This window comes from Egretta garzetta, unplaced genomic scaffold (assembly GCF_000687185.1).
Source record: "Egretta garzetta isolate BGI_Z169 unplaced genomic scaffold, ASM68718v1 scaffold509, whole genome shotgun sequence".
NCBI classification, from domain to species: Eukaryota; Metazoa; Chordata; class Aves; order Pelecaniformes; family Ardeidae; genus Egretta; species Egretta garzetta.
The window spans coordinates 1,089,176-1,114,208 of record NW_009260814.1 but is presented as its reverse complement, the minus strand read 5'-3'; the positions used below and the strand labels follow the sequence as shown (position 1 = coordinate 1,114,208).

General features: G+C 41.1%; 1 protein-coding gene across 1 annotated transcript in view; it reads right to left on the bottom strand.

Moving 5' to 3' along the window:
- Window positions 1–1,691: 1,691 nt before the first annotated feature.
- WT1 (WT1 transcription factor) overlaps window positions 1,692–25,033 on the bottom strand; it is a 37,979-nt gene continuing 14,637 nt past the window's right edge. The window contains exons 5-9 of the mRNA XM_035902320.1: window positions 16,023–16,125; window positions 14,501–14,651; window positions 6,951–7,040; window positions 5,208–5,291; window positions 1,692–1,813 (exon numbers count right to left, since the gene is read on the bottom strand). Coding sequence (XP_035758213.1) covers window positions 1,692–1,813; window positions 5,208–5,291; window positions 6,951–7,040; window positions 14,501–14,651; window positions 16,023–16,125 — 550 coding nt within the window. The remainder of the gene's footprint in view (window positions 1,814–5,207; window positions 5,292–6,950; window positions 7,041–14,500; window positions 14,652–16,022; window positions 16,126–25,033) is intronic.

Below are 25,033 nucleotides of genomic sequence, written 5' to 3'. Positions count from 1 at the left end.
CTGCTGAACTGATTTAAGCCTCCCCAACTCTAAGTTAACTTTTACTTAGAAGTCAGTCTGTGACATCCTAATCTAAGAAGTTGTCTGTGCTTACGGCTTCAGGGCAGTTCTACAGAAGGCCAGTACTGCTATTTATAAACCGGGTTTTACTATTCTATAAAGTTCTTATACAAATCTTATGGGTCGAAGGAAAAGGAATAGTTTGGTAAGAAGACGAACAATTGAAGCAACTGTTTTATAGCACAATATGAAACTTGACACTGTTTGCTGCTGCCAGTGTGATTCCCAAGTGAGATGGATAAATTGTGGTCAAGACCTGGACAGGTTAACTAGTGGTCATCAGTGCTGGTGGTACCTTTATACACACACACACAAAAAAAATGGATACTATTGGACAGGGCATTTGAAATTTAATACCAGACATGAAACAAGACATCTGTTGGACTCTCATTTGTTTCTCTTTGAATGGGCTTTAATTGAAAGCTCAGTGAAAAATGCAGGTTACATTCTTAGTGTTATCAATAGTTTGTAACAGCAACAACATCAGAACAGTGATGCATCTAATATTTATACACTTTCTAATTTTAGATGTCTAAGAGCAATACATTATCAGATATATATATACACATAATTTCAAGCAATTAAAAGTAAATAATAAATCCCCTCCTCCCAAAACCCTGAACCAATATATTTCCTTACACTAATAATGTCTTTTTCACATATACTTGACCAAGAGTCTTTTAAGTTACTTATCTTAAGAGTAATCTGTTAATGGAGATCCTGGACCAGCCCCATTAAAAGTTCAGTTTTAAGTTTATACAGCTTGCTAGCCACATAACCAGTGTGGCTTTACATTGTAAACAAATCCCAAATGTCTACAATGATTGGAATTAGTTTTGTGTAAAGGAGATCTATGCATCTCACGATAGAATAAATTTAAACCAACACATTAAAAAGACAGAGAGAAAGGGAGAGAGTTATTTGACAAACAAAGCAGTTTGGGGGGATCAATTATGTGATTATTTAAAAAACAAGTTAACTTAATGGTAAGATTCTTATTTTCTGTACAGAGAGGCTCTGGTTCATCTAGCTTTAGCTCCTCTAGAAATACGTCCTTTAAAAAAAGGTTTGATTTGTGAAATTCAAAAGCAGAGCTTCCAACTTTAAAAGCTTGCCCTTTGGCAGTAAGAGTACAAAGTTTACCAAAAGTATCTCAGGTGATTGTTCCATCTCATTGTGTGAGGATAGCTGTACTAGCATTTGGAAAGCTCAGCGTATGCACAGATGGGGTACATGTAAAGCTTACCTTCAACAGGGAAGATTCACCCTACCCGCTGCAGGACTTAAAAAGGTACAACAATGTGTACCTAGGAAAGTTTTAGTGGAAATAAAAACAGAAAACTGGAGACAGACGTGGAAGGTAAGCACAGTTTGTAGGAATCTTGAAACTGTGGCAATCTTGCTTACTTTTGAACAAAATTACAAATAAAAATCTCTTGAACTTATTGAATAGGAACTTGTGTGAGTCCAAATGGAAGACAAGGCTGAGCAGAATCCTACGGTTTAGTTAACTTGTGTCAAATGGGATGCGAAGACAGCTGCAGCTTTCTGACAGAGGTGATCGAAGATGGCTGATAAAGTTTGCAGTAGCTCATAATGTCCCATCTGGTTTATTCACTTGTTTGAACTGTCTAAAGGGCCAACTGCAGTTTAGTCATGTTCCTCTGGTGCATGTTGTGATGACGAACTAATTCATCAGACCTGGCAAATTTTTTTTGACAGCTGGGCCACCGGCAACTGAAAGGCTTTTCACCTGTTAACAAAACACCCTGTTATTAACTGGGTATACAGCTCGCCTGAGGCACTGCTATTTGTTTTCTTTCTACAGGGTTGTGAGGGGGGAGGCAGAGCCCCTGTCAGGAGGAAAGGCATCCCAGGCTGTCCTGAGAGGGTGTGGGAGTGCCCTCAATTCCTGCTCACATCAGCGCTCAGTGCTTTCTTACATCTCCCTCAGCTGATCTTTAACAACAGCCTTTTTGGATGACGTAGAACATTTTGCAGTGGTTCATTCCTGAAGACAGGCCCTTAATGAACACCTTGTTGCCACATCTATTCTACTCTCAGCTCTCGAACGAACTAGTTTAGAAGTCACACTGGCATTCGCGCAAGCCTCAGTCACACCTTGGAGTGTGGTGCAGACATGCTGTTAGTCGCTGTGAAAATGGTCAGTGACTATTTAGAGCTTGACCTCAAGCCAAGGAGTTTTTCCAGCTAGTTCAATGAGTTTTGGCTGAAGTTCTTTGAAACTGGCGAGTGCAAGTGAATATGGTAGAAGCAACAGATTTCAGCACGAAGGCTGCTGAGCCAGGCTGAAAGTTTCCCACTACTGCCTAAATAAAGTAGATTCACATCTATGGGACATGTTAAAGGTTCAAAATATTCAGTATTTTTCTAATGTGCCCATGAGCATAACATTCACTAAAAATGACCCCAAGCAAAGCACATTCAATTTTAATATGAAATGCCATCACCTTTTTACAGTTTAATCTGGCCTCTCAATTTTCTACAATGTTTAAGTGGAATAGTGCCCGGTGATTCATGTTTCTTTTAGGATTGCATTTTCTTTTTTCTTCCTCAAAATAGATGTCATATTCTAAAGTAGGTTCAGCTCTGGGGCTGGGCTCTTCAGTGCTGCCTACACACCTCGTACTCTTCAACTCAGAACACACTGGGGTGGTACGAGCTCACCCAGACATCTTCTCCTCTTCCTTGCCTCACACTTTCTGCATTTCATAAACATCCAAATTCAGGCAAAAGGAGATCTGGGATTGGCATAGATGTGTATTTCTCTGTTTTCAAGATCCTGTGCAATATATTTAAGGGGGGGCTGTGTGTTGAAAATCTACTTTATCCACTTAACATACATGCTGGCAAAAGCAACAACTATCTCACATGAGTGCATAAAACAGTATGGGACAAAATTGATCTGGTCAGAGCTACTGATAGCAGTCACAGATTGTATAAAGTGGTCTTCTTTCATCTCAGCAGCATTAGCAAAACCATCCTGTGAACTGAGGAGAGTTATCTACTACTGGCCAGTTTTTCCCTGAACCACCACAGCAAAAGCAGCACAGTTTTGCTGTTTCACAAGCAATTCTGGTTGTCGTCGCAACAGGGGGCAGCAATCCCTATTAGTTCTGTGCTGGGCACAAATTACTTCGTACAGCTTCACTGGACAGATATCAGAAGCCACATTTCCATTGATAAAAATGTGTACAGAAGTATGGAGTTTTCCCCTGGTTCATTCTTTTGCTTTCTACAGCAAAGATTGCTGTCACAGTATAATTGCTTGCAGAGACAAAAAAGTCCTGAATTTGTAGCTTAACAAATAGTTTGGCAGTTGACTTAAAATTAGGACGGAATTAGATGGAAGTCACCTGGGCTTTGCTTTATCAAGATTTAACATGGAGCAAGTCAACTTGAGCTAGGTGTTTTGCTGCAAAATTTAGGGGGTACAGGAAAGAAAGAGGAATACAGGGCAAGATGGAGATGAAAAATCCCCACCCACCACTCGTGCTCATTCCCCTCAGGATATGTGTATTTTACAGGGAAAGGAGCATGACACATCCAAAACTGCTGACAGGAGCACCATCACAGCAGCACGCAGCTGGGCTGCCGAGATTGCACCAGACCTGAGCCAGTGGCAGGCAGCAAGCCCACGCAGAGGGCTGTGCTATGAGGTTATCAGTGCTCAAGCGAGGCTGCTTTCAGCAATGAGTGCAGCGTGGGCTTGGATCACGTGGAGCAAGGAAGAACTAGAATGGGGAGATGAGTTTCACCAGAAAAAAGAGAGCAAGTTCTTCACTGATTTAGCTAATCTGTGATAAAAAATTACTGGACTCATAAGAGTAATGAATTAGCAGATCAGTTAGCAATGAAATGTGATGGGGAATGCAGTTTATCCTGGCTTGCTAGCATGTGACAACACCTTGCCGTTTCGTCTCTACCAGAATGGTACCTGTTGCTGATTAAGAAAATATCTTTCTTCATGCAAATGTACACAGACCTAGGCCCTGCAGCTCAGCGTGAGGCTATGGGGAGAACCCAGGAACACAGCCATGCCCTTTACCATTTACAGATTGCAAGTGTAGATATGGCCATTACTTGAAGTATTTATTTGGCCAGTGCCACAGAAAATGCCATTGTTCTCAGATGAATCATTTCCTTTATTAAAATTTCTCTTTTATTTTTGAAAGTCTTAAATATGTGTTTTTATGGTCCAGAAGAGAAAAAAGAATCCTTAGCAGGGAGAAAAAGATTTTCAGGCTCCTTGTCCATCTGTACAGAGACTGAATTTGAAAGGTTAACGCCAGTATAGAAAACACTGTGACATCTAATAACATGTCAAAGTGCTCAGCAAACAATTACTTGGTAAAAATACTGCATACATAGTGGAAGGGAACAGAAAATGCCAGTTCATAGGAATAATTCTAAAACTTAAAACTGAAATATAGAGGTTGCTGCAGTTGCTCCTTAATGGTGTTTACATTTATGCGAGGGCAGAGTAAACTAAAATGGCCTCATATTTTTTTCCCTGTATTTATATGAAATACTGTAGTTTCTACAAAAAGGTCCTTGAATATTTGAGTAAGCTTTTACTTTAGTGTCTGTCAGTGTGAGTTTGCAAAAGGCATTCCTTTTATCTCCTGGGGAGATTACAGTACGAGCAGCAACAGCAAGAGCTTTGCCGTGCTATCCTGCATTAGGCTCAACGGACACTTAGGAGAAGCATGAGTAGGCACGAATACTTTAGATTACAGACCTTCGGCTGAAGCTAGAATTAAAATTTCTATCTTGTAGGGTTTTTTCAGTAAGGGTAGTAGATCAACTTGACATTTGTGGGCTGAGACTATGATGTTCATTTCACAATAGCTGACAAAATATATTTTGCCAAGCTGAAATTTCTTTAAATGTGAAGGAAGAAAGCATAGTTTCCAAAATCACCTAAATCCCTTTGTGAAAAGTCACTATGACGCTTGGGGAATGTAGTCACACTGAGAAATCAGCAGACTCTAAAATTCTTTCTGTTCTTCTGCATATTTAACTCCTGGTTAAGAGACTTTCTAATCAAGTAATTTACAACATTGATTTAAACTTAAAAAATAATGAAATATAAATGTGAAGAAAAGTTTACGCACTTGTTTTACCTGTATGAGTCCTGGTATGAGTCTTCAGATGATCAGATCTGGAGAACTTTCTCTGACAGGTTTTACACTGGAAGGGCTTCACACCTGAAGAGACAAAAAAAATACCTGTTCTTATATCCCAGCACCTTTCAGAAGGGTGAATGAAACAGCTATTGAATTTTCAAAAGCCTGGGGTTTTTTACTGATTAGTGTAACTGCTCCTCCCAGCTTCATGCCTACACATTACAGAAAGTGATTAATCAGGCCACCATCCCTTTGTAACCGCCTCTTCCAGCACCTGGGTCTGAAGCATCCAAACAGCACCACCATAAGCAAACACCCACTTCCACTGTTGGACTAGGACAGGAGGATCTGCAAACGTTGTTAATTCTGATCCTGTGGCTTGGCACTATCAGTATCATGTATGAGCGAGTGTGACATAAGAAGAATTGAGGTGCAGAGGTATATTTTTTACACTCCCAATAGGCTTAACTTACTTTACACTTCTACACTTACTTTACACACTACACAAAAGACTGCTTAACACAGCTATGTTCTAGCACGCAGTTGCTAAAAATGTGACATCCCAATACTTTTACCACCAGCTTCCAGAGACGCTTCCTACCTCTCTCAGTAACGCCATTTAAGTGGGATAGAACACCTTTAGCAAGAAAAGTAGTAGGCCCAAATCCACCACAGAACAGTGAGCAAACCAATTGTCAGGGCACTTCCAGAGACATAGGAGACCCAAATACAATTCCTTGCTGTGACTCAGTCAGAGGAGTACTGGGAAGCCCTTTCTCATGTTCCATGCAGAGTGCCCTCATGGTTCCACTCCCAGCTAGGAGGCTGGAGTCATCACCATCTCCTCTTCTGAGACTTTGAGAAGAGCAGCTGTCTCCCCGTCACTCTAATCTAGACCTCCAAGAACTCCTGAAATGCTGAAATGGGACTCCTTGATGTTTCCAGAAAATGGTGTATGCAAAAAAAAACAACTTGCTGAATTTGGACTGAACTCACAAGTAGTTTGGGCTGTCTCGGAACATCTCACACAGTAAACGATTCCCTGAGAAAGATACATGAGCTCAGCTAGGACCCAGAGCCATCCATGACTGCTGCTGCCCCCTCTGCCGTACGTGAACTGCTATATGCTTCCCAGGCTGTTTGTGCCAGCCAGCCAGCCAGATCTCTGATGTTTCTCTCCTTGCTGCTCCTCGAATCCTTCTTTAGCTGGCAGAATTCAAGAAAGGCTCAAATCTAAGCTGAAGTGGTTTGCTGAATTAGGGTCTTAACCATTACAGCTGCTGTGACTTTTGCTTCTCCACTTCCGTGTTCCGCATACAAATGCACAGTAATTCCACCAGCCTTTCGGGTTATGCACAGGCAGCGTTCACCTATTAGCATTGCCACACAAACATCAGAATACCAACAGTAGCGCTTATCAGGTTACTCACTGGCAACTTTTTCTTGCAGAACCGTTTGGTTTTTAAAAATAATATATTCCCTATATTGGGGATACAGTATAGAGCAAACAGTTTCATTTAATAAGCTGTTTCAAAAAGATGGCAGCAGGATTAAAGGGTCACTTATGCAACCATAAAGTGCTGAAACACCAACAAAAAACCCCACAGCCACAGTCCTCTCCTAAAGCTAACTGCAAGAATTTGGCACTCAGATAGAACAACAGGAAAATAGAAGTTGAGAGTATACTTTTTGGATTGCAATTCACATACAAAGATGAACTCTAATGTGCTGCCAACAAACCTGTGTGTCGTCTTTGGTGCCGTTTGAGTTGGTCTGAACGAGAAAATCTTCGTTCACAGTCCTTAAAATCACACTGATACGGTTTTTCACCTGTAAAGGACAAACGGTTTATCAGAAAATGTGGCTAAATGAGGGAACATGTCACCTAGAATCAGAAGATGAAACGGGTTACACTAAAAGACTTGGGCTTCTCTCCTGTCTAAAGCAGTTCAGTGGTACACCAGGACTCATCTGCTATAAAACCATGCAGCTGTGTTGGAATCAGTGGGGAAAGGCTGGCATAATTCTACTGCATTTACACTGATACTGGACCTGCTCATTCTAAGAAAAAGAGCCCAAGCGGTTAAAGCTACAAAAAAAATTCAGGTTGTATGATTTTTTTTTTATTATTTTTTTCTGCTGGTAAAGAACAGAAATCTCTTGATTTATATTTCTCTGAAAACCATGTTAAGCCCTTGCCACCTGTTTCAGTAATACATAATTTGAACAAGGGAACCACTTGCAGTTTCCTCTAAATTGGATTAAAGCAAAAATTAAACAAATGACAACCATGTAGGTGGCAATTTTAACCACACTACATGAATTAAAAGAAACTGAGCAAAATGCAACCACAGAAAAATACTTATTTCTCCCCAAAAACCAAATTATGTTTCTTCCATAAAGCACCATTAAATAGAATTTCTCATGTAGCTGCACACCTCCCGCAGGCAAGCCTATGAACTATTGCAAAGCCTCATGTAAATATAAACTCTTCCTCCGCCTCCCATAGAGTTCAACAGAGATCCTCAGGACAGGTTTTCTCTGGGACGAAAAGTGAGATTCTAACTTTTTAAAAAAATGAAATCCCTACAAGCTAGTATCTCAAATGAACATGGTTTTCAATGCAAAGGACTTCACCGACCACATAAACATGCAAAAACAAATGCAGCAAGCAAGGAGCTTGAGGAAAGAGGGAAACACTGCTGGCATGTAGCACACCACAGAGTTGGTGAAATTTGGCCAGCAAAAAAACAAATAATCCTTATGCTGTTAACAGGCGGAGCTGTATGATCTTTCAGATCTGATTCGCATCTAGTCTAAGGCCCCTTTGCACAACACTGGAATCCTGAGGCAAAAGCCTCAGATATAATTACATTTATACCTAGATAAAGTCGGGTATCGGTGCCACAGCCCAGCACAGAGGCCTCAGCACAAGAAGTAATGAAACATCTCTCACTGCAAAGCGGGGAGGATCCTGGTCTTTATCTGGAAGGTACACACGAGACCAGCTGGGACCTGCTTTGTCTACGGTGGAAAGCGGAAATGTAAAACAAAGGTCCGGTAGGAAGGACCTAAAGAAAAACTTCAGCTGAAGTGGGCAGTGGGTTTAACGTCTCTGCGTGTATTTTTCAACACATATCACTTTTGTAAATCTTTATTGCCAGTGTCTGCATTTCTGATTTTATTATGATGAGGAAATGTATTCTGGTTGCACTGGTATTCTGAGATACCAATGCAAACTAGCTTAGTTTAAAGCAGAAGCCTTCTGACATAGGTGACACAGTACAAGTAGCATATCAAGGACAGCATTCCAAATTCATACCGGTGTAGTTAAGATCAGAATTTTACAAAAGCAGCTAAGCCTGCAAGAGCAAGCTAACTTCCTGTGACAGTCACCCAAAGGAGTTTACTGATTCTCAAACCTAGGTGTGGACAATTTCCATGTCTGCTGTGCTTAATTTATTAGCATAAGGGATTAAAGTTGCCACAGGTGTTTGAAATAGTTCCATACACTTTGACCGCAAGGACTCCCTAGGGGGTGCCTGCTTTTCAGAAACCACTTACTTCCAAGGAATTCAGCCCTTTGGCAGATTTAAGAGGGGGAATGTCAGCAGAACAGAATGCAGTGACAGGATGATTGTCTGCTAATTGCAATACAAACGCAGAAGATGGTTAAGGAGGTATTTGAATAAAACAGTATAGCGGGTCTGATGGCATGCACGTGAAAGTATTTCTTTGAATACTTTGAAACATAACCCTGATTAAATTAAGGACAAATTTAACCAATGCACATATTAAAGGAATCAATCCAAGATGCTTACAGAGAGAAATGATGACACTGTGTAGAAAACAAAAAAGCAAACAAACAAAAAGAGGCACAATGTTTGGACAGAAATCCTAATTTCCCTTTCCTTCTACATCTTCCATGTCAGCTAGGGCCAAGCAAAATGCCTGCCAAAGCCAACTGGCACATACCTGTTAACTCCCAGAAGTTTCATCAGAGCAGGACAACAAAAAATGTCCCAGTCTGTTAGTACCTCATTAAATCACCATACAGAGAGGGGTTAGAGCAGTGTCTAGTTTCCTCAGGCCTATTAAAGCCTTTCCAGTAAAGGCTAAAGTCTCTTAATGTATGAAGACTCTCCCATAACGCTGTCACCTTCCTATGTGACCACATAAAATTTCAAAACAAAACAGGAGATGAAGATGAAGCTTCACCAGTCTTTCCACCTGTGACTCAGAGGCTTCCATGATTATTTACATTTCATTACGGAAAGAGGGCAAACAAAAGAAAGGCTAGACTTAGTGCATAATGAAAGACGAGGCAAGATAGAGAGGAATAACAGTTCTTTAATATTTAGGAATATATTAAGAAAAAATAAATGTCAACAATCACAGAACAAGTATGAATCAGCCTTTGCACATACTGCAATAAATGCTTCTAATAAAATAAACCTATTTGCTCAAAAACAGTTAACTTAAACTGGAGGAAGCATGCACATTTTCTCTGGAGCAACTTCATTTGCCCAAGTGCATGGGAAAACAGAAATTCCTACTGCTCCAGCGGTTGCACAAAATATTCATAATCATTGCATTTAATTAAGGAGTGCTGCAAGAGCAAAAGCCCGCCACTAACAAGAAAACATGAGCAGAGGAGGGTGATTTGGAAACCTGAAACTGCAAGTCTAAATCAGAATCTGAAGGCTTGCCTATACTCTCTTCACCAGTTTAAACCCCTTTTCTTGTACGTCCACTTAATCAAATGAGCACAACCCCATCAATGCAACTTTACCTTGCTAATATTTTCTATTCAATATAATTTGCTTTAGCAAACTTAGAAAAAACATATGTTTCTTTATTTAGTAGGGAGCCTTTACAGGTCATGTTTTCTGTCATCTTCACACTGCAGTTCAGGTGTGAGATGTCATTACTGTTTTGAAACTAATCTTGTATTTTAAATACATTAAGTATTCTTAATTTATTCCATAGAAATGAAAGCCTAAAAGCAGCCCATGCTGGGTGAGGCCAAAGGTCCATCCAGCCCAGCAGTCTCCAACCATGGTGCACTGAAGATGCTTGCAGGAGAGCAGAAGATAGCAAGGATGCAGCAGTACTTTCCTTGACACTACCCTAGTACCTCGCAGTTCATGAGTGAGCAACTTTAGAAGCCAAAGGTGGCTTTCTATTTAACACTCGTTAATGGAGTTTCGTTCCCTTCATTTTTCTAGTTGTTTCTCAAACCCACGTAAGCTTTCAGCTTCCAGGGTGTTCTGCAGAATGGTATTCCACGGCTCCAGTAGGAAGGTCAGTATTTCAAAGCAACATTAATGGAGGGCTATCCTAGAAGTTGCCACACTAGAGTCCTAAGAGGAGAGCCTCTGCAGTTCCCAGCTCAGGTGCAATTGCACTCATTTATCAATTTATCATCTCTGTATATAGAGGACATAGCTCTGTCTTTCCAAGGTGTTGTGATGATGAACTGCACTAATGACTGTAAAGCATTTAGCAGCACGGTGGCACATGCCATAGTAAAAGGATATTTGCTTTTGACAAAGCAAAGAAATCATTGTTAGATGATTAACACAAAAATCATCATTAGACTGCATTACTTACACCCCCCTGGAGCCTCAGAAATTCACCAGAGGGACCAAAGTCCCCTACCACATAAAGGACAACCTTCCTGATTTACAGATTCTCATACTTCACTGTAGAAGCTCATACCAGCAGTTGAGCACATTTAGACTGAAGAATATCCCTAGCAAACAGGCAGTAGATATTTTCTCTGCAAAGATCTTCAGCTTTCCTGGATAAATCCAGTTGTTCCAATGTGTGGCACTGGAACCCAAAGGGTCTCTGGCAAGAATGCTGATGTTTCCACCATAAATGAAATTTATGGAGGTCTAGACATCAATTTGTTTCTGCAAAGAAGTCTCTGAAGTCTGTCACAGGATGACAACTCACATTAGTTGCTGTACTGTTGAAAAGTTATATGTATTTTTCATTTCCTCTTAGAGGCCTATCTACAGCAGCAAAATACACCAAGATAAGAAAAAAGCTTTTTTGCCTGTACATGTTTCAATAAAGGCATTGTTAGCAATGGATAAGAATTCTTGGAGGGTACAAAATGTCAACATATTTTCAACTAAGGCTACGTTGAAACATTGGTAAAAACTGATTACAGAATCCAACTTTGTGTTTCAGGGCCCTGCTTGATTTTGCAATACTGCAACCAGGGAAGAACGGAAGAGCTGATGAGCCAGCCCTCTGTAAGTATCTATTTTGGAAAGAAAAAGGATAAACAAGAGCCAACATTATTCTGCAAAGATACTATCTGCTGGTTTAATAGTAGATACATGTTAACAGCTCGTTTTCAAATCATGTGTTCATAATTTTAAAAACTGACCTACCACTACACTGAGAAAGGTGGAAGCGCTTCAAAACCATGAGTGAATCCAGAACCACCTTACAGGAGGACTACTAAAATTTTGTGTTGGCTGTAGAGAGGTATACCAAACACAACCAAATGACCCTCCACTTGACCTGACATCTGCCAGCAATCCTGACTTTAGACTGTCTCATCAGGATTCCTCCCCATCAAAACATCGAAGAAGAGACACATCCCTTCGTTTAGTGAAAATATTAGGTGTTATGGTTGCCAACCACTTTGTCTAATATGCTAATTACAACAAACCCAAATTCTGTACCTAGTAGAGAACTCTAGAATGAGGTTCATTGGGTATGAACAGAAAGATGATCAGAGAGCCTAAGAGATAGCCACATAATTATCAATATAAATCAACAGCTTCACTCGAGTCATCCTGGCCCCTTAAGATAGCCCCTAACATACAAAACAAGCAGGTGGAAAAAAGAAAGAAGGTGCAGAGAAGTGTGAACTGTAGCTACTATAACTGCTATCAACCAGACACAGGCATTCTTCATAGTGACGACTGATCTGCCCTTCGAGAAAACTGGTTTCCAAATTTTGCTTTTGACAACGAGCTTTTCCACAGAGAGGAGACACAAATCAGGGTTAGACAGACAAAGACATGAAGTCACAAAGGAGACTGGAAATGCTTTTGCATCACAACAGTGAGTTCAACTGCCCAGGACTCCTGAAGAGCATGGGACTGAAAAAGACCATTATGGCCAGCAAGTCCAGACCCTCCACCACACCAAGCAGCCAAGAGTATACGTTAACTCAGAAGCGTTCATAGACTATCCACTCCATGCTCCCATACAGTATAGTTCACCAAGCACTCCCCAAAACTAGGACTAACAGACCACTGAAGGAGACAAGAAATGAAGAGCATCATATTCTAAGCCTCTACAGCAGCTGGTAAGTCAAATTTCCAGACAATAATCATAGGAAACAGCTAGTACCCATACAACAGGCTGAGGGCGAAACGCTGCCAGGCTGATAAAGGGGAGAACTCCCTTCTGATCCTAAATCTCAATGCACCAGCCAGGCAAGTTACCCAAGCAATTCTCACCCCAGCAGTGCACTAGCCCTTGCTTCCTCTCTTTAGCTGCAACCAACCTTGAAAGCTTACATGGTCTTATCAATGGCAATGTTTGTATCAGCAAATACAAGCTTTGGGAATCAAGGTGGCCTCTTACGGAAAGTAACTTGCAGAGATTTGAGAAATAAATAAGTTTTGTTGTCAACATATCAAAATATAGTGGCAGAAAGACCTGGGCCCACCTGTACAGAAGAGATGTTTGAAAAGAAAAAAGTGTTTTTCCTCTACCCTGTGCCACTATAGCATAAACCAAGGAAGGGGCATGTATGACCTTAAAGACAATGGGAGAAGTCTCTCAAGGGATGTTAGGTGGCCATAGTCCTATCCCCTATGCCTTCTGGGGCTTTTGTGCCTCTACACACCTAGATTATATGTGGTATAATTCTGAAAGACTTCTCAAGTTCAGGAAAAACAAAGATATAAGTTGAAGTCCTTGTGATGCATCCAGAAATAATACTGCAAAAGCCAAGCCACTAAATGGAATAAAATACAGGACCAGAACAAACAAATTATGACTGTTAAACTACGGAGTAAATCAATTTAGGAATGAAAGAAATAGTGACTATGAAAAAAATTCATAACTGTTTAGGCATACTTGAGAAAAATATTGCAGTTAATGGACCCCCAAAATCTCCAAATTTTGTTTCCAATTTATTTACAGAAACAGAATTCCTGTAGACCTTCATCTCTAAAGACTAAATTCCAGTCACAATCTACATTATCTTGAATGTGAAATCTGAGCAACACTGAAGTATCTGAATATTTTGTGACTTGCCCATTTAAGAAATTAAAAATGCTTTCTAATGTTCATTTCTCACCTATAAGTATTTTATGCAATTAACTAATGTCACTTCATAGTCTCCAAAAGGAAAAGTTTGCAACTATTTTTTATTAAATGTTAGACAATCTGCTAGGTCACAGCAGTATGGACTGCCCTCCTGTTGTCTGTTTCATCCCTTTGACCTTCCATCATATTACTGGCTAACTGAACACCCATATTTACAGATTTTATCCACAGATTTCTAGATCAGCACAGAAAGAACTGTCTAAATAAAAAGATGATAGGCAATCAAAAAAATGCAGAAGGAGCACATCTGAAGCTATATCATAATTTTACAGTTCCAACAGTATAAACCTCCCAATAGGGGAAATAATTCTGTTTACTCTTTGCAAGGTGCAGCAGAGCATTTGATTTGCACATTTTGAGATGTAACCTACATTGTCTGAGCTCAGAGAGAACCCAGACCTCAGCCTACAAATGGCTGGCTTCAGGCTCAATTCTTTATGGAAAGATCCCATAGCAAGGAAGCTCATTTACCGATCCCTGCCTCCACCTCCCAGCCAGAAAAGGCTTACACAGGAGAACAAGAAGATGCTAAATGTCTAGGTTCCTCTTGCAGAGGAAACTTCTTAATGACAGTTAAGATTTGGAGCAAGCTTTGATGCTCCCAAATGAGGGGGTGGGGAAAAAAGAAAAAAAGGAAGACGATTCATAGCCCTGAACGATGCCCCATAGCAGTAATAGAGGGAGGGAGGAGATCTACTTGCTGTCAGCGCTGCTCTGTGCTTTTCTTCACCAGATTCAGTCTCTTCTGCATCCAAAAGAGGGATTGCCCAGATGACAGAGCACATACATACTCATCTGACAGACTCTCGCTGCTCCTGACCTAGCAGATCATGTTTTGCTCCTTACGCTATTTTAAAATCACCCTGCCCACTTTGCTGTCCAGTTCTGTAACGTGATTTATACCAAACCGTGGTGACACTTACCAGTGTGCTTTCTGCTGTGCATCTGTAAATGGGACAACTTAAAGTATCGCTTGTTACAGCCAGGGTACGCACACATGAAGGGACGTTTTTCATTTGTCTCGCTTGCTGATCGGACAATAGTTGGAGCTACTCCTGGCACCCGTCGGACATCCTACAATGACAGAGATTTGCTACTGCAACATTTTGGTTCTCAGGCTTTTCTTAATATATTCAAAGACAAACAGAGGCATTTCTCTGCGACAAAGAGATACTTAAATATTTTATACTGCAAACAGGTAACTTTATTTTATTCTCCATTAATGAAGTACAACCTTAGCATACCTTAATCTGTTCTTTGCAGAGTATTAAAACTGTCTGAAGGTGAAATACAGTGAACTCTACTTATTGAATTCTCTCACTAATATTTACGTGCAAGATAAAATGGGCCACATTCTGACCTCATATATAATCACACAATCCTGGAAGAACAGCCATTAGCATATGAAATAGTTTTAGGCTTATACCAGTGTAAGAGATAAGAGCACAAGCCAGAGTAGCATTCTCTTTATTTTAAATACTCATATGAAGTTAAAGGACAGGGAAATTAATGTATTGGGTTAATACAAATTGGTAAAAAACAAAACAAGAAAGACCGTCTAGGTGGAGCTGGTGAATAGTTCAGCCCTAATGCATTTTGGCCAGTGTCACAATATTCCATTAAAGATGATCTTCTCCTTCTGGGATAATTACCTTCCCTAAACAATGTCAACTGCTTACTTCTATTCACTCAGCAAAAGCTGGCTCACAAGCCTATTTCTGAGAGCTTGCTACTGAATAATGACTTGTTAAACTATACAGAAAAGGAAAAGGAGAAGAGATGTGATCTCAAAACATTCATGTATGTTGACAGCACGGAGCAACACAGAAGAGGCAACTATTATGGAATGACTTTGCCACCAGATTTAAAAACTTTTATCTTTTACAGTGGCATTTATCGACGATACGACTGTTTCAGAAAGGGAGGAAATTAACTCCCATGAATGGTAAGTTCCTTACAAATATTCACTCATTGCTTAGTCGTTAGGAAACAATTGCTTATTATTTTTTGTTTTAAGGAAATATGTTTGAACTAGTAAAGTTTCAGAAATCGTAAAAGCAAAATGTCATCTAACGCTTTCTTATACGCAGTGATCAGATGTAGCCCATCACAACCACAGAAGCTTCACACAGCCAAAGGGACTGCAGCTAGAAGTTGGAAACCGGGTCGTATATTTTGGACCATCCTGAGAAGCTGGTAAGGAATATTGCCTCACAGATATATTTTAGAAGAAGAAATAAACAATTTTAAATGACTGTCAGTGGGAAATCTTACATCATCCTTCAATGGCTTCAGTGAAGTCCAGACACTTATGTAAAGCATTTCTTGACAACACAGGGAAATCACAACCAAGGATGGATCTATAAATACCGGTGAAGTAGTAAATGAACATTATAAGCAGGCAGCAGTTTTAATTCCCGATGATGAATATCCTACCATACTCACTTGTATGCCTCTGAAAACTCCATGGGTGTGTATTCTGTATTGGGCCCCACAGCTGTACAACATGGGAGCGCTGTGGTTCTCATTTTCATATCCTGCTGTATGGCTGTAAATAAAGAGGGGAATAATGGACAAATGAAATATTTTTCAGTACTCAGCTCCATGTGAGAGGTTTCATTTCTAAAATCAGTGATAACATACGCAGAGTTTGCTTTTATAGCCAGGATATCCAAGTTCAAATGAAATTCACCAAAGGAAGCCTGCTCTGCCTTCACATGGATGTGCTCCTGCTGGCCCAATGCGCTGACTCCATACATACCTCTATTAGTATCCATTAAGAGAGTCCAGTAAAAAAAAAAAAAAATAAAGTCATGATTTGAACTCTGATGTATTTCCACATAGATTTTTAGGTAAGAGGAGAAAGTCCACATAGCAGCATAACTGTGTCATGTGCACATGTACACATTATTTATCAGTTAAATGTGGGGCTGGCTATTGCTAATATCTTTTGGAATGAGCAAAATGCCTCAAGTTTCACATTAAGTGCAGTGGATTTTTGTCAGCACTTCATGACTCAGATATTACCAGATACTACCAAGAAAGTGATGACATTTATAAGAATAGCAGTCATGTACTCATAAACAGAGATTACAAATCAGTGTCCAAACTATTTATCCCACATATCAGCTTGCAGGATGAAATTAACCCTTTATAAAAATAAAATATAAAAATCAAAACCAGCCTATCCCTAACAGGTATACATTTTCAAGATTCCTCATGCAGCAGCATCACAATAATTTTCAAAGTTTGAAACCTTTGTTGGGGTTTTTTGGGGTGTCACAACCGTATGTTTTATCCAATTATTCTTCAAAATCCTAAGTTCTCCTGTCCAGACTGTTAGGAACATTGCTGAGTTTCCTGTTTGCAACCTTCTTAATGTCAACAATATGCAAATAAATTTTTGTTTTTATTTTTAAACAAGTACATTACATTAGTGTGTGCATTGCCACATGTATTAATATACATCGGCAAGGGTAAGTGTTTGTGTTTTACACTGCACTAGAAATTAGAAAGCCCAGAAGAAAGCCCAAGAGCACACAGCTAGGGACAAAGATGGATACATAGGATGTTATCCCAGTCTTCGCCAAATGCTTGCAATAGCAATTTGAAGGGGTCCCTGAGGCCCAGACTCTCATTTCACTAGTCCTTCCTTTCTCTTCACTCAAAGTTCATGTGCAGAGTAGAATTACAAGGAAGTTTTAAACCTCTTAAGTGATTTGCAGAACAGCCAGTGGAACTGGAATGCGGGAGATGTCTAAACGGTTTGTGAACCTTGCTAAACAGGAGGGGAGCAGTATTTGTGAACAGCTCTCACTGCAGAGTGTGGGTCGCATTCCTCATCATTCGTCCCATAGCAGCTTGCAGGCTGCCACCTGGCAGATTTAGACTGATCCTTTAGATCGCAGCCTTTGCTGCTTAAAATACCAGATTCAAACCCTGGCTCCACCTGGCTACTCAAGCCAAGGGCTACACCTTTTAGGAAGGTATGCTCGGTTTCTTTCAATTTTAAGCGGCAAACAAGTGATCATAATGAAGTAAGTTATAGGGTGGTGGGAAGAAAGTATCTCTGATCTGGAGCATTATCTGTAATAATAGAGAAAGGAAGATACCGCTACCTGATCTAAGTGGATTAAACTCTTCCCTAGATATGTACCATGTCCAACTAAATAGGGTCTCCTCTCTGCTTAGGGCCCAGATGCGGCCTTTTGTTCCCTAACACAAGTAACAAATGACCATTTGCTCAATTCAGGTTTCCCACCAGCATCAAATTTTCCTCTCTGTTGAAAGGCAGCAAGTCCATAGAAGTTAAAAAAAAAAAAAAAAAAGGTTGAAAGGCACCCAATCCCTGGTGATACCCATGCTAATCACAAATTAAACAGTACGTTTTAAAACAGAGACGAAATGAGAACTGCCATTTGTAAGGAGGATGTTCTGCAGTAGAAGCTGATGCTGGTCTGTATGTAATACAGCAGCAAATCAAGGGTACATAGGAACTTCAGCATTAGTCACCCTGAGTAACCGTGAAACTTCTCATTCACGCCTGTGCTAGCAACCTCACACATTACAATAAACAAGATAAGAAGAATCCCCAGGGCAGAAACTTTAGAAGGAGGAACAGGAATATGCAGTAGAAGCTTATATCATAGCGCACAGCCTAACTTTCTCTCCAAATTCACATGGTTTTCATCTTTCGGTGATAACCGTTTTTGTCAAGATCGGTCAGTTGCGAAGTAATTCCTCCCAGGAAAAAGAAGCAGAACAAAGACCCTGCCTGTGCCCTAAGGAATGGCTCTATGAATGGGAGGGATCCTCCAGATGATCTCCGTCTCGATTTTCATTGCACAGTCGAGAAGCCTTCCTCAACTTTCAGTCCTTTTCATATTTCTTCCCATTATTTCTAGTTATACTTGACTAAAACTGTACATACAACCGCAAAGCCTTGCAGATTAAAACCTGTTTTCTGAGCCTCTTGACCCGTAATACAGTAAGTAATGAATAGCCATCTACTTCAGCAGCTCCCTAGGAGAGATGCTTTAATAATCAGGAATCCCAGTTCCCATTCTACACTGGGCATGTTTCCATCAACATTGGCTGGTACTCAGCGTGGTCATATGGATGATGACAGCAAAATGGATCACGTGAGATTTCTTGGTTAAAATACTACTTATTCACTATGAAACGCTATGGAATAATCTGGCCTTCAGGGAGATGGAAATTAACAGGTGAATGTTCTTTCCAGTCAGAGGAGAAACTAGAACACTGAAGGAGGAGGGTTCACAAACCATCCCTACACCACTGCTCTCTTGAACTCCAGCCTTCACTCTGCATCGGCAGCAACCTCACTGCGAAATACAGTTTTCTTTCTTCCAGCCCCTTTACTCAGTGCATCCATGATGTATGCCACAAAACGTACACCGCAGTTTGCACAGTTGGCTTGCTTCATACTGCTGCAATTTATATACTAAACTAAAAGCACCGATAGAAGAACCGATATAGATCTCTGTAATACATCACTGAAACTCAAACACCTGCTTTATTACATACAAGAGAGAGTGACCAGACGCAATCCCACATAGATGAGCAATACAAGTAATGATGACTCTGTAACTGCAGTACATTAAGTAAATGGAAATCTTAAGAGAAAGGAGATTCCTTAACCTTCATCTTTTCTAGGCAGGTTCTCTACATTTAACTAGGCAAAGAGACAATGCCTCACACGCCTAGGCCACCAAATCTATAAGAATAATAATGAAAAATTGTCTCGCTAGGTCCTCAGGACTAGATACCAGCCTACATCTCCACCAAAGCACTGCAATGTGTACACTGTACACCCTAGATCCACTAACAATATATGCATTATAAATTAAAAAGTAGATGCATTAGAGATCATACTGGGCTGTTCAGAGGAACAGTGATCACCCAGGGTGGGTGAACACTGATACTTCAGGAGAGACAGGATACTTCTGGGACCAGGACCCGCACGTTCACTCCCAGCAGGACGGGCTGCTCAGGCCACACCACAGCAGCCTGGAGCACGGCCAACGGGGCCGCCCGCCGCCCTGCTGCAAGTGCACTCGGAGCACGGCGGAAAGCACGGCCAAAGCTCCTACGCTGCGTCTTCCCCGGCTCCGAGGGCAGAGCAGCCCCCAGGAGAAATTCAGCTAAGGCCAGGGGAATAATCAGGGGGCGAACAGTTGAATTAACCAAAGAAGAAAAGGCAAAAAAAATCCCCAGTAAGGCCCAGAGTTATAGTTGGGAGAGACACTAGACTGATCCCTCCACGAGTCCTAAAAGGAGTCAAAATGAAGCAAGGCCAGATGCAGCCAGACTGGCCTGCCAGGATCCAACAGAAATTTTTGTTCGAGCAAGGACTGAAGGATTTGGCCTCCCAGTCTACTTCTGCCTTTACCTGTAAATACACAACTCCCTTTAACTTCAGTGGGAACAGCACGAAGGCAGAACTGGCCTGTAAATATTTAGAATTCGAGTGAGTTGGTGAAAAAAAGAAGCCAGTATGTTTTGTTCTCTGGTTCTAGGCAGCCAGAAACAGACCTGGAAACACAGCCGTAAAATGTAACTCCAGATAACTGGGAAACAAAGACTGATACTCATGCAACATAAAACGCCAAGCAAGCGCTATGTGTTGTGGAGTATTTAGAAGCGCTTGCGTTTACCATTAGCCCAGCAAATCCTTAACACTCGGAGAGTAGCTCTTTTAAAATGATTAATCTCGAAGTTGTACAGATTGTACAGAGATTAATAAAAATGAAGGTTTTACAGATGAGAATGTGTGATGAAAAACAGAGCAGCTTTAGAGAGTTGTATCAATCTAAGTGGTTATAAAAAAAACCCATAAAAGATGACATTCTAATCTGAATATTTAAAAAAAAAAAAAAAAATCAAGCTGCAATTTCTCTCTCACACCATTTTTACTTTGTTAAACTGAAATTGTCTGTCTAATGTATAAAGCAGTTACAACTTAATCTGAAGAGTTAAGCTTTTTATTATTATTTTATAAACCAAAAAAGGGAAGCTCTAGGGCACACCGAGGAGAGTTAGAACACTTCAGATGAAACGTGAATACACATTGATTCATGAGATTCAGACTTGGAAGAATAAAAAAAGCCAGAAAGCAAGATTACATAAAACAGGCACCACATTAAGCCTCAATTTAATTGTGTTTCAATGCAGGAACTGGAATTTTAGGGTTTAGAAACAGAGCCAAAAATGAGGCAAAGTGAGGGCGTGGGCTACTCGCGTTGATAACAGAACATAAAGGAAGAGAAGTCGAGTTAATTCCCTCTGCTAAAATATTTACCATCCTAGCACCCTGGGAAAAATATGTATGGAGACAGCAAAAAGATTCTGATTAGTTATATAGAAGATCGTGTTTCTGCCTGGTTTTTGTCTAATACTAGTACGGAGGGTGGGGTATAAAGCTGCTTTTTTATCTGCACTTCCCAAGGCAAAGGAATATTAAAAAAATGTGATTTCACAGATTACAGCCCTTCTGCCACCTTCAGTGAGAAAACCAGCTGGTTGATGAAAGGAAGGCACTGGGCTTTCAGGGGACCCGGGTCTCTCTGACTTCAATAGTCTTTGTTTGGTTCGGGTCTTTTTACCACTGACCTGAGTGGAATCAGGATTTCACCCAACACTTCCCTTCAAAATGAGACCCTCAGCTATCAGTGGGAAAGGGGAAATTCAGTATTCGAGACAATAGGTCATTGTCCATTCCCAGCTCCTGGTGATTGCAGACCTGAACCCAAGAAGGAAGTTTTGCACCTCCAAATTTTACTAATAATACCTTCACAGCTAAACAGAAAAACCTTTACGATTCACTCCTAGACAAAGTAAGCTTGCATTGCCTTGTTTTAGATGCAGTTTTAATAGTGTTCTACAGAGATCATACCCAATTTTCCTTCCAGTGAGCCCGAGCAAACAGCAATATATACAAATGTCCATGGAACACGCTGACTATTTAATACCTGAGCAAAACCAAAAGAAAAAAAAAACCAACTTTTTTTTTTTTTCTGGTTATATACTCGATTTCAGGGTGCCTGTTGGAAATATGGATCAAAACTTTTTTACTCCAGCAGCTGAAGAGAAAACTATGCAATATTTCTGTTAAGTCTTGCTATCGGGTGTGTGGCTACACTTCTTGCCTACCATGCCATGTAACTTCCTGCTTGGTGTAAATCATTTCCATGTCACCTTTATACAGAACTCAACAAAATATCAAGGAGTTTTTTTATAGTCGTGAGGTCTACCTCTACAACAACGCTATGAAGGGAAGCAGTATTTTTCACATCGGACAAATAAGAAAGCAACACAAAAGTATGAAGGACAGAAACCAAAGGGAAAGGTGCCCACTAAGGTGAGGCATCCATTTTGAGATGTCTGGGACCTGAGTTCTCGAGGTAACAAGCAAAGGACCCACTGACTTCCCTGCAAAGGTATAAATCTGATCTCAGCTGCTCCAAACAAAATGAGGAGCAAACCATCAGCAGTCTGAAGAGATAAATCCAGTCCCGCGGTGACATTCACTACCTTAACCATTAACTTTTCCTTTCAGATCCTTGAAGCCGCCAGTTTGTACGACAACTCTCACAGACAACAAGCCAGCCCTCCCTCTTCTCTACCCAAAGTCCAGGAGGTGACAGAGAAGTCCCTGGACAAAGAGGCAGTGCATAATCAACACTCACAAGGCACCAAACGTGGACTGTTCTTCCCTCAAATAAGCTATAAGCACAACACAAATTCAACCTTTGGTGTTTACAACCCAAGTGAAAATCTACAGACTCAAGTCACTTGGACTATATGGTAGCAGTAGGGGGTTGTCATCTTCTTCCAGAGATGACAACTTGCAGAGAGAAGCTCATTTTGGGCCATCAGACCTCCTTTTGGTTTAGCAGCAACTAGAAACGTCCAGAAGTCAATTTTTAGGAGCTACTCCACATTCTGGAGTAGTCTGGCTGCAGCCTTTTCTACTTTCCCCTTTCCCCATTTAAATCTCTCTCCCCTTCCCCTGCCAGTCTACCACGTCATTGTACTCAGCCAGAAGACAACATCTGTGTTCACCTTATGGGTCTCTCTCTACCACTTCGCCACGGCTGGCCAGGCACTCTATTCCATACCTTTTACTGCCCACCTCTGCCTGACTCTCAGGCTGTGACTTCTGCAGTCCCCCAAGGCTTACACCTACTGAAAGCACTCAAAGACTAAAATCCACCAAGACGAAGAAACTTCTTGCCCTCAGTTCCAATATCTGACATTAAAATACCCAGGGAGGAAAAAAACCACTTCGCCACGGCTGGCCAGGCACTCTATTCCATACCTTTTACTGCCCACCTCTGCCTGACTCTCAGGCTGTGACTTCTGCAGTCCCCCAAGGCTTACACCTACTGAAAGCACTCAAAGACTAAAATCCACCAAGACGAAGAAACTTCTTGCCCTCAGTTCCAATATCTGACATTAAAATACCCAGGGAGGAAAAAACGTTCAGGGGAAAAAAAAAAAAAAAAAAAAAAAAAAGTCTTCTAAAGCCTTCAAGGCACAGCCCGAAGCAGGCTCTGAGCAGGTAACATCATTCCATAGTTTAGATGCCAGGCCCTTGCTTCTGATCACACACGAACAGGACTGTTCATGTGCTTCCAGCTCAACGGGAATGACTCTCACAGTGACTGAAAAGCATGCAGCTTTGGCCACCTGACAGTACTCCTTGCCAAATTTCGAACTTTTCATCTGAAGTAAGGAGATGTTGGAGCTGATCAGTCAAATATTGGCAAGGATGTAAACAGCTAAAACCAGAATGCCCCCGGATAAACCGCTAGGTAACTTACACATAGAAGCTGCTAACTAGCTCCACCTGAAATGCACGGCCAACAGCTGAGCACGAACCCAGAAAGCAAGCTACTGGGCTGGTCTACTGTCAGGTGTAAAGCGCATGGCCCGTAGGTTGTGTGTAATTGTAGAGTTCTCTTACCTATTTGCAGAACTTACCGGTAATGTTTTCTTCCTTCTTACAATGTGCAAAAGTCTTATGGAAGCCAGGAAGAAGTGCTGGGGAGAACTCAAGGCAAGGAGCTAAACAAGGACTGTCACCGTTGGACAGAATCTAGAAGCTCCATATTTCAACAGGGAGGTTGATTCCAAAATTCTTAAATTACAACTACAAGATTTAGAAAAGCATCTGAAACACTAAACGCCTGGGAATCACTTATGAACAGTTCATATATTTTAAAGATGTAAATCTTGGGAAGAATACCTTATGTTCATGGCAACTGGGATGGGAGGTACTGCGTATTGTAACTCTCAGCCAGAAGAGACAGATAACTTTTTGGCTCATATTACCCGTGATGAGGCTATGTCTAGCACTGATTTTCCGCAGAATCTACAATCTTGGCCTGCACCAAAACTTTCAGCTTTCTTTTACCATAGATCATTCATCTTGATTTCTTTTCCCACCCCCTCTCATGCATCCTGGGTCACATACTTCACACTGCTAACAGGCTGACTCCTGGAGAAGTAAGAAGCCATTTATTTTGTTCAGTACTCCTTTAATATTTCTATTGTGTCTTTTTTTTTTTTCACTGAGTTCCCCAAAGAATAACCTCTTCCTTGCTTTAATAACTTGGACCTCGGTCAAGGTTGATGTGTTTCTCCATTTTGCAGGATATTTTCTTCAGAAGAGACAAAACAGTGTCTAATATTGCAATGACTGATCTTTAAAGGGTACAGTTTAAAGAGGAAATCAAAAAAACTTATGGAAAATAAAAGTAGGAAATAACCTTTAAAAAGAGAGGATTGGCAGTGAAGACACTGAACTGCGCATGACTGTAGGACTTGGGGATCTTCTCTAACCACAAGGGAGCTCCTTGACAGATCCCTTCAGGCTCAATTCTCTCGTTCATCCCAACGCAGCTAGTTTACTACGCTCCTATCTTGTCCCTCTGACCTTTGAACAGCATTTGTGAATGAGCTAGAAGCAGACCCGTAATATTTATCTTTATCACACTATGGCACTGTACATGAAGTCCATATTGAACGAGGTTTTCACATTTATGGACAACTACATGAATGCATACATCTGTGTGGGCTTTTCTAGATTTCTCCTGTTGTTTGCTCGAGGCTGTTAGCACACCCTTGAACACCGAGCACGTCTCGAAGCAAGCTGCTTCCTTGGGTAGGGGAGTGTTCGTAGCCTATCATCTACCTGACACAGAGCAGGCAACCTTGGGCTTTGTCTTGGCCAAGATGGAAAGGCAGCTCTTTTCCTCAGGGGAGCGATCGTAGATGAAGCAAGGTGGCGTTAGGGCAGCGCACCAGGCCAGCTGGCCTCGGTCCTACCTCAGGCTCCCCCGGGAGCCTCAGAGGACGCCCAGCCCGGAGCAGGCCTGCGGGGGACACTGCCTGCGGGGGCGGCCCGGCCACCGGCACCAAGCCCCGAGCGC